Genomic DNA, 17,106 nt, shown 5'->3' with positions numbered 1-17,106 from the left:
ATGTATACGCGGCTTAGATCCGAAAAGTTACTTTTGTTTCCAATGTGTAAGAACTCGGCAAGAAATTGGTTTTAAAAGTAATTTGTTGGTAGCAGCTGTATCTGATATTACTCTTTAACGAAAAACGCGTACCATCGTCGTTGTGGTCATTGTGGCCAAGAATATGTCTATTTTATATTAAAAAAGTGCTTGATCTACAGGTAAAGGGCACTTAAAATCGTTTGCTTTTTACTATAAGCACGTTTAAAATTTTATTATAAGCTGTAAGCGCTGTTTAGTTCAATACTCAACAATTTTCTTTTTTTGCAACGTGCCTTTTCTCTAAACAAATTAATTCGTCAATGTGAACACAATGTTGCAAGTTTTTCTTAACATAAACACAGGTGCAATGGCAGTGCTTTTCAGATATTTAAAGCTTTAAGTGACACTGCAACTGTTATGGGTAGGCATGTCGCTTACTCATAAAAAATATATTCCACATCTTTCAATGAATGATGTAGAAAACGACAAAAAGCGTACGACATCTATATATAAGACTGTAAGTGAATATTTATTGCTTACAGCTTTATTCATAAGCAATTATATGTTTGAATACAGTTGTAATAAAAGAAAATAAAAATTTAATGATTTCCAATCAATGGATTAGTAAATTGAATAACTTCGTCATGAGTCCCACATACGATATTCGTAGAGTAGGGTTACCAATATAGCATTTTTAATGTAGATATTTGGTAACGCCATCTATTGGCTTTAATTTCATATGTCTGAGCTTGCAATTCCTTTACCGGAACCTGTCCGAATTCCCAATTCGTGCTGCGCCAAAGCTTCATTAACCATAGTGACGCCCATTAACAATGATAAACGTTACGTTTGGGTTGAAAAACTTGTATTCGCTTTTTCCACATTTTTCGATGTCTGAACCAGGATTGTTGCTCATGCAGGTTTTGTATACATCATTAGATGCTGCTGCGGATGCTGATCTTCAAAACCGGAACACAGTAATCAAGTAAATGTACATCCGTACTGAATCTATCTACATGAAAAGCTTTCTATTTTTAACCGACTTCAAACAAAGGAGGAAGTTCTTAATTCGACTGCATGTTTTTTTGTATGTTGGAAAGAGGGTACCTCAGATGTGGTCTCATTGAAATTTGAAGAAAAAATTCCACCTCTAAGTGTGGCAAACTAGGGGATGAATGACTTTTGTGGTCGGTTTTTTTAGTACTCTGCACTGTTTTCTTTGGTATTGTAATAAAATATTATATCAATGATTTTGTAACATTTATTAACATAAGAATCAATTTAGCCCAAGCTTAACCGTTGTAGAATTTTATCAAAGTTTTTTGTTAAAAACAACAGCTGAGCTGATTTTTAGGCTTACAGTCTATTTCTGAAAGGCTTGACGGACTCGAACATCCTCAATGAATATTAATAAAAACCCTTGGCTACTTATTGATTATAATATTAAAACTTTTCTTTTCTTTTTAAAGGTTCTACAAATGAATTTAGTCGATACCTTTTTATACTTAAATAGGCGAGCTAATTTGTATGTATAATACAAAATGTAAAGAGGTCATGTGAGGCGTAGGAGTTGATTTATTTGGCATTTTCTAATGTAATAATAAATTTGAAATTATTGCAATGGACATGTCATTGTATGAATGAATTTGTGGTAACCCTGCTTGTATCAATTACAATTTATTGAATAATTGCAACGCAATCGAGCGTTGTCACGGTGGTTTGGCAATTGCTAACAATTGGTTTGTCGACCTTGGGAACGTGGTTGTATTTGGAAAATATATATCTACGTTTACAATATACATATATGCCCCAATATTGTGGGACTATAGGGTGTTTTACTTTTTAAAACACCACGTTGAAAATGCGAACAGAAATTTCAAGTTAGGAAAAAATTAAAAATTGTTTTCGAAAATATGCACACCCGACATTGTCTTGAATGTTACAATTTTGTATGGAAATCGGGGTTTCTTATGTAAGTTGTGTATCGCGTGTCAACACAAACTAATTCCTAGGTTTGTAATATAAAAAAGCCTGTAACTAACACGTTACCATGATAGCATTTTATATTCATTTAAAAACAGAGATTTTTTCTAGTGACAAAACGTTACAAGTTGTGCGCCAGGTGGTAATTTCAACAGCACCCTTTTAGCAGCAGTAGAGCTCCATATGAAAGAATTCGTCCAGGTCCACCTTGCTTGTGCATTAAGCATGTCTCTTAACATCAGGCGCATAACCCTTACGGTCTGTAGACAGGCGAGGGAAGCACTCCCAACGCTCAATGCCAGTCTATCTCGCATATTTATTAAACTCAAAAGGCAAGAGCTTCGCACTCTAACTGCCGCCCTAACGAGTCATGGTCCATACAATAAACACCTTTTCAATTTAGGTATCACAGACAGCCCTCTATGCAGAGCGTGCATGGAGGGGGAGGAAACTCATCCTACTACAGTGCTCCGGCGTGGCCAACTACAGGGCAAAGTACCTTGGAGTGCCAAGGTCGCTCCCCGAAGTCTTCAGCAAACCGAGGAGGCTGCTGAGATTCCTGGAGGAGCTTGGGTGGCACGAGTAGGACCCTGCACCCACCACTCGCAAAATAGGCGCCTTGACGTCGAGTTGCGGACACCAGCCCGTTGCACCAAGTACCAAGTACCAACATCAGGCGCACTTGTTCGTCCCGTCATTTGGTATAATAAAAAAAACTGGACGCAGTACTGCTCACAATATTGGGACAAATAAGTACAGAGGCGGTACTTCCCTGGTTCAAGTTTTTTACAAGGACCTCTAGTAGTACTAGAATCATGACATTTTCACTAGCAGTAGAGCTCCTTGTGAAAGAATGCGTTCAGGGTAGTACTTCCACCTTACCTATTTCTGCTGCCAAGCAGTAATGTCAGCATTACTGTGTTCCGGTTTTGAAGGCTAAGGGTGCTGGTGAAATTACAGACACATGGGACTTGTCAACTTACGCCTCTGGGTGTCGGGCGCAGTGGCAGTGCCCCTCAGGTCTTTGCGATTTATAACTCTAATTAGCACTGAAACTGTAATGGACAGGCGTCTAGCTTACCATCAGGCGCACGACTTGATCGTCCCGTCACTAGATATTATAAAAAAATGCACTAAATTTGTATAATTGCAATAAAGAACCGTACCTATTTGACCCGGATTGTCACAAACTAGCGATTTGGTAAATAACAATGTTTTGTGATTACCAGTACATAACGAGCGCGCCATTTACTTAGTGCAGCATTAAATAAATAATAAGTAACATTAACTGTGACAGATTATCGTGACTTAAAAGTACCGTAGGCCATCATGGTTTATCTGCAGCACGTCGTCGCTAGCGTAACAAGTAGAAATTGCCTTGGTATTAGAAGTACAGTTGTGCACCGAGACTTTTATAACTCTGTGCTGTTTATGTTACTAATTAATACTTGCTGTAAGGGTGTAGAAGGAGACATAAGTAATGATTTCGTGCACTGGGCATAATTAAGCCACATGGTGATCATGTGGTCAAATCGTCGGCTACTGTTAATAGCTGCTCTTCAGTGTCATCTTTACAAAGTCATGTAAAATTACGTTTTTGTAATTAAATTCCTGTCGAAGTAAGGTTTATTTTCTTTTTTGTCACACATTCATAGCCCCGCACTACGGAAACCCTGTATTGCGGGTGCCATGTATACACGCATAGACAACCACAAATTGCACCCAAACTCACGATAGAAATATATATAGGCCATACACATATTTGTACCGGCGCGGGAATCGAACCCAGGAGGCAGTTAAAACTATAGTGAAACAAAAACTTTATACTAAAGGTTTTCTATAGAGTTTCTAGATACTTGAATAATAAAAATCCACGGTAGTGACCCGTTTATCTCTATCAAATTGTCAAGAATGTGCTTTACGAATGTAGTGTTTAATAAATTAGACGATTTCAAGTTTAATTTGCTTACCTATGTTACATTGAATGTTACAAAATAAATAAATTAATAAAATTGACTTTATTTGACATGCAAAATACATAAATTTTGAACATTAAACAAGGAAGAAAAAGATAAAAATTAATAAAAAAAAATTCAAGTTAAAATAAAAAAGCCTGTCCAAAGGATCCATGACTCGGCATCTGAGAACTGCTAATTACAGAGCCCTGTCATTCTGTAACATAATTGAGATTACCAGATGATGCGTTTGCGACACGGAAGAAAAAAACCAATGGAACTGCCTTAAACCTCGATTACTATCAGAACCGGTCGCGAAAACTCACACATTCTTAATCTAAAACACTACAAAATCTTGGTATTGTTTGGTCATAGTTTCAAATATAGAAAGAAATAACAAATTGTGGATTGTTAATATAATTTAAACTTTACCCTGTTGGCATATAGTTGAAAGTTCATAATCATCAATACCTATCATTACAAGTATTGATATTATATTGAAATTTCAATCAATGTCCTGCCATCTAGCGGTTCATTGCTGAACGACGGCAAATTGAAATTACTAACAGAAAAATGAAAATCTATTAAAATAAAACTTTCCGGTGATGTGAAATACCACCACAGGTAATAATATTTTCGGTGCGGCTATCCTGTTTTGGCATAAGGCATTTTTCTAGGATTTTAGAGTATTTGCACGAAAGAATGACGCAACCATACCGTACAAAGCAAAAATGGCGGACAGAGTTCATATAGGTCTTTCGACACCTATTTAGTTGGCACGCGTTAGTCGTTAACTAACCACTTCTACTGTATTTATTGTTCTGTGGTTTGCGATTATTCCTCTTTTCGGAAAGCGGAATTTAAATATTGTTTATTATAGGTAAGAAAACTAAATGACACAACGGAAACTCTACTTCTTTTTCCAAACAGTTATATGCAGGTTGGTACGGAAGTATATACATTGACATGTTGCTCATAGCATAATAATTGCTTGTTGTAATTCAAAACTTTACATAATGTTTAAATAAGGCTCAATTTGCAATAACAATACATTACTTTTACTGCGTTGTCGTGCGAAAAGCGCGCGAATCATATTCGCATTTTTTTTTAATGCACCTGATTGAAATGTTGCCAATTAAGTGCTTTAAGAATTACTTTCCAATTATTTTTAGTTACCAATGAGCAATTCATTTAAGACTTAACATTTATGCGAAAGTCGTTCTAAACTCTAAAGAAATAAGATCGCAAGTACATGTATCAGACAAGCCTTGAACATAAGATACTTTACTGAGAATACCGAAATTTTATACTTTACAAAGTTTGGGTGTTATGGTAGCCTAGTGTGGCGTATACGAAAGGAGCCTTCCCGCACGACGTATACCATTCTTTTCCTGTAAGTCTGGCGCACCCCGGGAATATCGGGAGTACCTTACGCTGAATGGCAAATCCTTTTATCACGATTGGTAAACCTTATAGTGGCCATCGATATGATAAGAACAAGGTAGTCTAGTGGGAAAACGGTTATTTCTCAATTAAGAGACATTTGGTTTCTATGTACAGCCTTGCACTCCGCCGTAAAGTTGCCTGTTTATCGGTATCCCTCAGGATATATCATAGATCATATCAGCGGGCGTACAGCGCACTGCGTGTACAATACAACGATGCGCTCAGAATTCTGTTGAAAATGCCGAGATTCTATAGCGCCTCCGCCATGTTTGCTCACATTGATGACTTTTATGCTATAATACGCAAACGGAGCGCTTCACTACTGTCGCGCCTACGGTCTAGTACTAATGGAATTCTGAGCGCACTGTCCGAGCGCTGGGACTCGGATATGATGTGTAGGTGGTTGCGGTTGCATGCCAGTGCATCCCGCTTCGTTAAGTAAGTTTATTATATTTTTAATTTGAATATTTAATTTTGGATTCTTTTTATTGTTTTAATTTTAACTTATTGATAATGAATTTTAAATTATTTTTATTTTTGTCTTTATGTTTATATTATTCACCAACTTGTAATTAATCGTTAAATGTAATTACTGTATTCAATTAATATGGGCCAAAATGCCTGAAATAAATTATTATTATTATTATTATTATTATTATAGAGAGTGCGCAATGAAATTTGCACGAATTAATTCCCCCTTCCGCTTTCCATCATCGGGGAACCAGACGTAGGCTGGGGTTCCACCCGTATGTTGTGGATATTCCAAGGATTCACACGAAGAGTTACGCTTCCACATTTATATGGCGTACGGCTTTGGAGTGGAATTCCCTGCCTGCAGACTTGCTCCCTGAACGGTATAACTTGGGCCTTTTCAAGGCGAGAGTGAAAAGGCATTATTTAGGTGTGCACGCTCCATCGTCGACTTCATGGTCACTTTTCATCAGGTGAGATTGAGGTAAACTGCACACTTAGATTTTTTAATAAAAAAAGTAGTTATAAGTATTCCGAAACCTGCATGTCGTAGCATACCTTCCTTATTCCTGCCGCCAAGCAGTAATGCTCACATTACTGCGATCCGGTTTTGAAGGGTAAGGGCGCTGGTGAAATTACAGCACATATGGACCTTGTCATATTACGTCACAGAGTGACAGACGTAGCGCTACCTCTACGACTGGTTTGGACAGGCGTGTCGATTACCACCAGCTGCGCGTTTTGTTCGTCCCGTCATTTGCTATCATAGAAAAAATTACGAAGAAGTTCACCTTTTTTACAATATCAAATGACGAGACGAACAAGTCGTGCGCCTGATGGTAAGCTACTCGCCTGTCCATAACAGTTGCAGTGCTCAGATCTTCAAATCGCAAAGGTCTGAGGGGCACTAGGACTGCGCCCTTTCACCCTCAGACATAAGTTGTCAAGTCCCATGTGCCTGTAATTTCACCAGCACCCTTACCCTTCAAAACCGGAACGTAGTAACGCTGACATTACTGCATGGTGACTGAAATAGGTAAGGTGGCAGTACTTCCCTGGACGAATTCTTTCATAAGGAACTCTACTGCTGCTAAAAACCTAAACTCACAGTTAACCTAAACCCTTTCCTTAGATGAGTTCCGTGCCCACCAGCGGTTAGTCACATAATGCGTTGAAGATGATTATGATAAGATGATGAAGCAACAGTAGTTTAATAAGCAGGTATTTGTCGAGTCTCGGGACCCCACAACGATTAAAACCACCAAAAACAAAGCTAAATACAATATAATAGCCCAATCTTATGATTACAGTGGTACAGACGAGGTTAAAAAACAGCAAAGTAAAAAAATGCCAAAGTCATCGCTGCTTTGAAGTGTGACTGTCAAGGCCGAGAAATAAACAATAAAAAAAATACTTTGTTGGTTTTGTGGTAATGTTTTTACAAGATGTAGCTCAAATGTTGTCACCATAATGTTCTTCCTCTAATTGTATCGTCTGCCGACCGACTTATAAACAATTTAAGACATGTTAATATTAAATTACTTCAATTGTCATAGTTAATAGTTGTGGATTGCAAAGACATTAATTTTTTTTACTACAATGTCAAATTGAATAAAAAAACGTTAACTGGCCAAAGACGCTATTACAAAGTTTTTATTAAAATAACGCAATAAAAATTTGCAAACACGAACGCAACTTCCCTCACTCGGGAATCGAACGGTTGACTGCCCAAGCACTGGTCGGTTTAACTTTTACTTTAACCGCTTCGAAACTGATTACATTTGAAAGTAAAAGTGGATTTAAACAAACAATGATATGATATTTTAACGGGTATTTTAAAGTTAATAGTTAGGGTAGGCAGGTGAATTAGATACGCTTTTCTAAACGACTGGAATATGCTACACAAACATAATGTCTTCTCAGATTGAGTTGTACCAAGCACAAGTCTACTGCCTCTTATGGGATGGCTCTGCTAAATACCAACTGGCCACCTCGGTTTCAATACAAGTGACTTGGAATTAGTAGAGGCGAAGCTGCAGAGTCTTGAACATCGCCATAAAGTTGAAAGCTTATCGGTGTTCTACAGGGTATATCACGGAGAGTGTGCGATGGAATTGCATAACTTGATTCCGCCTTCCCCTTTCCATTATCGGAGGACTAGACGTGGGCTGAGGTCCACCCCTATGTTGTAGATATTCCCAGGATTCGCTCGAAGCGTTTCGCTTTCACATTTATATGGCGAGCGGCTAGAGAGTGGAATTCCCTACCTGCGGACTTGTTCCCCGAACGCTATAACTTAGACTTTTTCACCTTGCGAGAGTGAATAGGTATATTATTTAGATGTACATGCTACATCGTCGACCTCATCATCACTTTCACCTTGCGATTTATTTTTTATAAAAAAAAGAGTTATTCAAAGAACAATAAAAATAAAAACCGTTCCAGTACAAAAATAATTTCTAAGACAAAAATTAAATGAATGATTGTCACAAATTTTTATTTTTCCGATGTTTATTAATTATTATTGTTTATATGACGACCGTGTTACTTTGTAATATTGTGACGAAAGAATGAGTTATTATATTAAATTCTAATGTAAACAGGGCTCAGTCGTAAGATTGGAATCGATTATATGAATTGATATAGACAGCGGTGACGCCACAAAGGCCAAGACGACTCAATAAAATGTGACCTTCGTTTCACTACAAGATAACAAGTTTTTACAGAATCAAATTATCACAAAAGAGAGTTCAAAATGAATGTTGTGCTCGATACCTTATTCGGCTTTGTCGCTGCCGAATACCGAATTTAAGTCAGAGTGCTCGTATAGGAGGAAATAAAACTGGCCGAGCATTGTGAAGCTTCTTGTTAGTAAGCTTAAGTCTGCCATAAAGTAGAAATGCTCGTATAAATGCATTTCGATGTTTTAGGGTAAGGGTGCTGGTGAAAGTACAGTCACATGGGACTTGTCAATTTATGTCTCAGGCTGACAGGCGTAGTAGCAGACCTTTGCGATTTAAAGCTCTGAATGGCGCTGCAACTGTTATGTATAGGCATTTGCCTGTAATTACACCAGCACCCTTACCCTTCTATACCGGAACGTAGTAATGCTCACATTACTGCTTGGCGGCAGAAATAGTAGCGTGGCTGCTACTAAATCTTTGCGATCTACAACTCCGAGTAGCACAGTAACTATAATGGGCAAGTGTCGCTTACCATCAGGGGCACGACTTGATGGTCGGTCATCGCTAGGTGTCATAAAAAATATGACAACTTCAAATGTAATTTGCTTACGTATGAAATAAACATGTATCTGATTTTCATTTTAAAGTAAATTTTACGTTCAAAAGCGACAAAATTTTTGTACCGAATACTTGAGTAAAATAACCCGAAACAAACTTGAAACCGAATGTAGCCAACAAACCTAGAGAAAACTACTTAATTATGCATTTCGGACGATTATATTAGCAGACGTTGTGTTATTAGCATAGAGTTAACGCGGGGCGAAAGCATAGGGAACATAATCCTTTCTCCGAAGCGATACAATTTTCTACCATCCAATAAAAACAACAAATAACATTATAATGGAAAACGTAGGGCGTGTTAGAAAAAAACTGCCTTCGGTAGTGACCCAAAGTGTGTCTCGGCCTCCAATACGAGAATCCGTCACGCCTCCCTTTTTCTAGAAAAGAGTACACGTAGCGTGAAATATCATGTCCGTGAATCGTCTGAGATTAGAAACAAATCGTAAAGAAAAATATCGCCTAATGAAACTCTCAATTGTTATTTATAAATTATGCCTAAATACGTAAAGGACATAATAAATTAAACAACAGAGTTTCAAATCGCTAAAAATCAAACTACAAACAACTTATAACAATGACTTAGCTTAAAAAACGTAGATACTTATAAAATCGGAAGTAAATAAGGGCAAATAAAGTACTATTTGCAACAAAAACATTATGGTTCTTTTGTAATAATACAATCCATAAACAAACCGCAAAATGTTATTGGATCTGTGTTTTTACCGTATTATAATTGTTCGTCGAAAGTTAATTTACAAGGTGTACCTAGGAAATTGTCTATTCAATTGATGCCCTTTTAAGTCAAGTTTTTTGCGCGCTCAGGTTTTTCGATAAGCAAAAACTTTTATCTATGGAAAATTCATTTTATCATGAGAATGACTGTTGCTTCTAGATACAATCGGTGGAACATCCGCACCGGTCAGATGCGTAAAGGTTGAAGGCTTCGACAGGCTGCACTCACTAATGATAAAGATTATAAGGTAAACGATTATTTTATGGGTAACTGTATATGTTTTACAATAAGATTCCAGAACATATATATTAAGATTGTCATTTCCTAAAGTAAAATTTACAATAAAAGTATTTTAATTGAAAAGTTATGTTACAAAGTTGAAGGCTACGTGTTAGATAAAAATGTATTAAAAGAATGGAAAGACGACATGGCTCTATATTCCACACTTTGATTCAAAGTATATTAAATAGCATATAAAACTTATTTGAAAACAGCAATCCTTAGAGTTTCTTGCTCGTTCTTCTCAGGGAAGTTAGCATAGTGAATGAGTAGCTTAAAAACTAATGTTTTTAAGTGTAATTTTATTTTACGTATGGATTAAGTAATTTTTTGTTTTTGACTCATTGTGTTTCGTAGGTTAACGTTGAATGTAGTTATTTATACAACTAATACGTACATATACGTTGAATATAAAAACAAACCATTTAAAACTTGTATTATGTAAGCATTTAAATTAAAGGTATGCACAGCATTATCTGCAGCAGTCTGTCTATATACTACAAGACTATAACTATAATATATAATATACGTTTCCCTGTGTAATAAATATCACTAACCCAACTGCCAAAATGTCGTACCCTTTAAAACCACATGTGATCACACGTCAAAAACGATTTTATCACATGGAAGTCATTTAAGCGTGATACTCACTAGCGAGCTGTAATCGTAGCTGTTGCATGTTCATCATCATCATTATCATATCAGTCGGAAGACGTCCACTGCTGAACATATCACTACAACTTGCTAATCCTGTGACCTATATCGGTGACTTTTGTTCTTCTACGGATGTCCTCATTTCTGATTCGATCACGTAGAGAAATGCCGAGTCTCGGTTCATAGTCCAACTGCAACGGTTACCGTACTGCCACGCAGAGTTCCCAGATTCGATTCCCGGGCCGGAAGAAATATTTGTATGGCCTACGTTTATTTCTCTCGTGAGTTTGGGTGTAATTTGTGGTTGTCTGTGTGTGTGTGTCCATGGCACCCGCGATGCAGGGTTTCCCAAGTGCGGGGCTATGTTGAGTGTGTGCGTTATTATTATTATAGTTTGTTGAGCGACTTTGAGCTTTTTTATGAGGCCTATGGTAACGATCATATTTCAGAGCCGTAGGTCGTACCTGGCAACACACGCAGCTCGAAGATTTTCGTCTTCAAGGACTGCGGTATTGCGGATGAGAAGACGTCCCGGAGCGGAGAAGACTGTTGCATGTTACGTTACCAAAAATCATAGTGTGTACGTGTGTGCAGTTCGCAGAGAGCCGACGATAACCAGGTACTCATTCTAGCGAATGAAGACAGTTTCACGAGCACACACTAGAACCTCGATACTATATCTATCACGCTCGGTAAATGAGTATCCGGCTTAAGATAATGCGAAGTACATAAAACAAATTAGGTATACTTGTACGAAAATTTATCTCTCCTATTTAAAAAAAAGTTATCATTTTGCAAATGTGGCCATTTTCCACTGTGATGGCTGCGAAGTACCCCTTATGTGGAAATATTTACCTCTAAAAGTGGACAATTATGTCAGAGGGCAGATGACAAATAGTCTAATAATTTCTCAATGTCATTAGAAAACGCATATCGAAGTCAAGAGCTAATCGAAACTTAATTTAAATCGATTTAATGACAGCCAATTAAAGGGACTTTAGCCCCGTGTCGATTCCACCGGCGAGAATCGATTAACTAAATCGATTTGTGCGCAAGATAGATCGTGTTCTAGTTTTCGATTTAGGATGAGATTAAAAACACCATGTATTTAAATGCCATGTTTAATTTTATGTGTCGTAGGCCACGGTTTTCCATCTGTTGAGACTCTGGTGCTCTTTTTTATGATACTCAGTGACGGAACGACCAAGTCGAGCCCCTGGTGGTAAACCACACGCCTGTCCATGACAATTGCAGTGCCACTCAGAGCTTTAAATTGCAAAGATCTGAGGGGCACTGTCACTGCGCCCGTCATACCTACTGCGACGTAAGTCGACGAGCCCCATGTGCCTGTAAAATCACCAGCACTTTTACCCTTGAAAACCGGAACGCTGTAATGGTCACATTACCGCTTATTATGAGTGTTAATAATTCATGAATAAGTAAGAAATACATTCAACGATTTTATTTCAGATTTTAAAAGGTCGTTGAAAAACCAAATACAAAGATACAACAACAAGCACGTAGAAAAATTCGTAAGGTCAGCTGGTTTGTTCCGTGTCTTAGTTGGCATAGCGTCTGACACGGTTTGCTAAAAGACGTGGGTTCGAATCCGGCCGAGTCGAAAGAATTTTTTCTAAGTATTCGATCTTTGTATTAATAAGTATTACTAACTCATGAATAAGTGGCAACAATTTTTCACATAAATACTGTGTTGTGTGTGAGTGAGTGTTAGATCAGTCTATTACTTATTTAAGAAATGTGATTAGAGTTCGGTTTTGGTGTTGCTAATTGTTATTTTTAATTTCTGGCGGTAGTGAGTTAGATAATAAGGAGTATTTGGTTGTTCAATCAGTTTCTGCGCTATAGATTATGGCAAAGCGGAATTCTAGGCCAGTTATTGGCCACTCATCGGGTTGTTACTTTTTGGTTGATTTTATTTTGTAAGTTTTTATCAAAGAATTGTTCCTGATATTTATTTGTTATTCCTTTATTCTATGTTCGTTGTGAAATTATGCCCGAGTACGATTTCTAGATGTGGCAGTGTGAAGTCGTGTAGTGTCTCATATATCTGTTGAAGTAAACCTAGTTCCTAATCAAAATAATTCTCACTAGAACGATTATTTGGCTTTTAATTAAAAGTAGTTTTTAACCAGTAACAATGCTGCCTGTCATCGCGTACCCCCCACTGTCCTTTGTTTAACTGCGATTGTTTACCTGTTAGTAGTTAAATATAGTTAATGTTTAGTCATTTCCGTCAATTCTCTAAGTTTCGTTAAGGTTTCGCATGAAGTTATATAAGATTGTTTTGAAATATTTAACTTGAATTTAAAACTACTTTATTTTACTGTGAATTGAGTTCCATGGAGTTTCATGCAAGACGACTCTTAAAATAATTTTTATTTGCTTGTAAAGAGAGTATTGGTGATGGCAAAAGTAAATAATACTTGGTATCATAAGCTCCAGCGTGTTGCTACATTTCTAACTTCAAATATTTCATAATTATTGTTCCATTTCATGACCCTAGCATAGAAGTAACCTGGACTAACCATTAAAGTAAATACATTCATAATTTATTTATTTATTGCAATCATGTGGTTGACATGGTGTACATTTAAAAAAAATCAGTACCTAGACATGAACCCTGGTAGGGAACCGCAACATAATAAACATTCAAATTATTTAATTATTCTAAACAAAAAAACGTAATATAAAATTCAACAAACAAAATTAAAATAAAATAAACATTGAAATGAAATTAAACTGAAATTAATTCATTTTACATTATTATTTATTTTAATAAAATTTAATTAATAATCAATACATAATATGTATTCATATTTTTGGTTAATTTATTGTTGTCCTTTGTTTGTTATTAAATACTTGTATCAAACCATTTTATTTTAAAAACTGTTTCCCTTAAAACTCATGTAACTTAGATAAAAAAAAATGAAGAAAAAAACGTAGCTTACATTTGAAAAGAAAATTATGAATTATTCACAGTATAGAACACAATATTCTGAATAGAATTGTGTGACTAACTGTTGTCCATTCATAAACTGAACCTTTTAGTTAAAGCATGGTGTAAATCACTTGGAAAAACGAGCGCGATCTTCTGTATTATTTTCAACATTTTCAGCATTGTTTTGTCTGCCTCTGTGGCCGAACGGTCACCATGCTAGACTGCCGCGCTGAAGTCCCGGGTTCGATCCCCGGACGGGCAAAAGTATTTGTATGACCTACATCTATTTCACATTTAAAGTTTACACCTTGTATTTAATCCACATGTTAATACTTATAAAGATTTATATTTATAAGGTTTTTCTTCTTAAATCGACTTAGTATGTATATTGACATATTTTTTTTGTTTACTCTAGTACATAAAGCCAAAAGTAATGTTATGATTTGTAATAAGAGGCAGAAAATGTATACTTACGGCGATGGAACAGCGGTAGGTTCCTGTGAAGTTTTCACAGGTGCCTGACCCAGCACCTTAAATGCTTCATTTTTGTCTTCCTTCGGTACACTCTGAGGTACACTCTTAGGGACACTCTTAGGCACAACCTTGAGCACGCTCTGAGGTACAACCGGAGCACCCTTAACAGCTTCTACCCCCGAGCTAAGAGTTGATCCACTGCTAAGTTTCACTCTGTCTTTCCTAGCTGAATTAGGTTCACTTTTGACACGAAAACTACTAACACTTTTCACGGTTTTCTCTTTATTCTTACCACTAGTTACTGTTTTATTTAATTTATCAGTTTTTTCAGATTTCTCAGATAGTTCAGTCCTTGGACTATCGACAACACTTTGTCGCGACGACAGATCGAAATATCGGTCTTGCGCGTGTATTAATTGAGTCACAGTAAACGAAGGACTGTCCTCTTCATCGGAAGTTTTGATCGATGTCTCGAAATCGATTTGTGAGCCAAACAACCCTTCGGTGTTGCGATTAAAAAATCGATCGTCTTCGATATCTTTGGAGGGCGATTCGCCCGAGTGAGATTTTATTGTAATGTCTAGTAAAGGACTGTTCGCGTTAAAACGAAGCGAGCGTTCCGTAGCGAATGCGTAAGGTGTGTTAGCTAGTTCCTCCTCAATGCTGTTGTAGCGACTTCGGAATAACGACCGCAACTCCCCACTCTCGACGTCGTATTTCCCACCAAAAAGATCATAGTTGCTGAATCTGTTGTTTATGGTGTCGAATTTTGGATCCGAAATTTCCGTCTTTTCGGACATTTCGGTTTCGGTGCTGGGTTGGGGCTCGAGGCGCGGGGAGGAGGAGGGACTCATGTTGATGTGCAGGATGCCGTGCTCGTCCGTGTACTTCAATTTCAATGCCATTGTCTTAGCTTGGCATTTTTTGGACGGGTTTCATTTATCTGCAAGAGAAAAATACAATTATATTATAAAAAATATGAATGGAAAATTATTTGGATCTTTACCTTTCATTTTCGTAGAAGTTTATGAGAACAGAAATTTTATTACATTTAGTTTTCGATTGTACTTTACTTTACTTTACGTTATCTGGAGAATTGCAAAATTTTTTTATTAGTATGATGGTGATTGCATAGTTTTTTCTCTATAAATAATTAGCGTTTTTACTAATATCTTTTTCTTTTCTTTTATTATGTGGTGTACATTTTAATTTCTGTTCTTGTGCTATTTTTTATTGCACAGTAATTTTTGTCATTGCTTATTGTGGTGTTTTTTCTGGTAACTAAATAAACATCTTTTCCTTCTTTTTTTTCCATCAAACAAGTGATCGGAAGAATATTAAATGTATTATAGGTATTTGAAGGAAACTTTACAATTTTGATGTTTTTTGAGATCGTTTTTATTCGTTCTCTGTATATGTGCATTTTTACTACTGCTGCGCCACGTCCGCGCCCGATAGGTATATTTTTTATACATGCATATAATCGTCGCCTATAATTCCGGCCTTGAAGCCTGGCCTGAAGCTTATGGTAATTCAGCTCATTATATGAATTCGTTGGCACAGCCTGGGACAGAATGGCTGGAACTTTGGACTAATAAAGCACTGGAGTGTTGATTTAATCGCGTTTTCACCACACTTAACCTTCAGGTTGTTTCTTATTCACCCTTTATTTATTTATTTATCTAAAAGGATGACCAACAGCTTAAACGGCTTGGCCAATGGCTTTTGACACATTGCTTCTATAGTAATAAAGAATACTTTGAATTTACAAATTCATTACATTAATTAGAAGCTATAGAGACTAAAGAAACGTTGAATCCTATTAATATCTGCAGATCTGCTTGCAGGTTGAATACAATGTATCTAATTTTACTTAAGACCTTTGTAATTACTGTATTCTGGCAAATAAACGTATTCTATTCTATTCTAAAACTAAATTAAATAATAATACGTATACGTGTTAGATAAAGATGTATGGAAAGACGACAAAGCATTTAAGTTTATTTGAAAAGAGCAATCTTTAAAAAGTTTCTAGCTCGTTCTTTTTTAGGGAAGTCAGCACAGTGAAATGAGCAGTAGTTTAAAAGTGACGTTTTCAAGTGTAAATTTATTTTACTTGGAATAAATGATTATTTGATTTTGACAATGACGTGTCAACCAACATGACCATGATTGAGAAGACGGGGCCTAAAGATTTGTCTCGTTTTTGTGAATGGACTTATGTTTTTATTATCAACTGTTTTTATTTAAAAAAAGGAGGATGTTCTCAATTCTATGTATGTGTTTTTTGTATGTTTTTTGTATGTTTTTTGTATGTTTTTGTATGTATGTGTTATTTGTGAACCGATTTTGATGATTCTTTTCTGTTGTTCGTTTTTTGTCTCATTTAAATTTGTGAAAATAGTCTACCCCTAAGGGTGAACAAACTAGGTGAGTCCGGTTTCGCGCACTTTCCGGTAACCACTTTCAATGAAACTTGGCAAATAGATGTAATTCCATTCACTTTTGTGATCGATTTTTTTCACTTTTCTTTATTTTTTTTGAATTTTCAAATCACTTAGTCTATGTTTGCAAAATGTATATGAGATAACAAGTTATAATTTGGCATTAAAATTTCAGTTTTTGAGTTTTTTTTATGGGTTCACGCGTTATTGCTTATCAGCAACCAATTTCAGATCACCACGAATAGAAATATAATGACTAACATAGGTGCACAATTTAACTAACTTGCAGTCGAGACTGCGGGCACTTCGATTGCGGAGGACAAGGAATTCATCAGGGAATTGGGTCGTCGTCTTAGAGATGGAGGCTTGTGACCCACGCTCT

General features: G+C 36.5%; 1 protein-coding gene across 1 annotated transcript in view; it reads right to left on the bottom strand.

Annotated features, from left to right (window-relative positions):
• LOC113228780 (protein stum) overlaps positions 1-15,098 on the bottom strand; it is a 60,096-nt gene extending 44,998 nt beyond the window's left edge. The window contains exon 1 of the mRNA XM_026462158.1: positions 14,281-15,098. Within this exon, the coding sequence (XP_026317943.1) occupies positions 14,281-15,080 (800 nt within the window). The 5' untranslated portion in view covers positions 15,081-15,098. The remainder of the gene's footprint in view (positions 1-14,280) is intronic.
• Positions 15,099-17,106: the final 2,008 nt, after the last annotated feature.

The sequence above is a fragment of the Hyposmocoma kahamanoa genome, unplaced genomic scaffold, assembly GCF_003589595.1.
Source record: "Hyposmocoma kahamanoa isolate Upper Pololo Valley unplaced genomic scaffold, ASM358959v1 240, whole genome shotgun sequence".
Lineage (NCBI taxonomy): Eukaryota > Metazoa > Arthropoda > Insecta > Lepidoptera > Cosmopterigidae > Hyposmocoma > Hyposmocoma kahamanoa.
The sequence above is the reverse complement of the archived record's forward strand: the minus strand, read 5'-3'. Positions and strand labels throughout refer to the sequence as shown.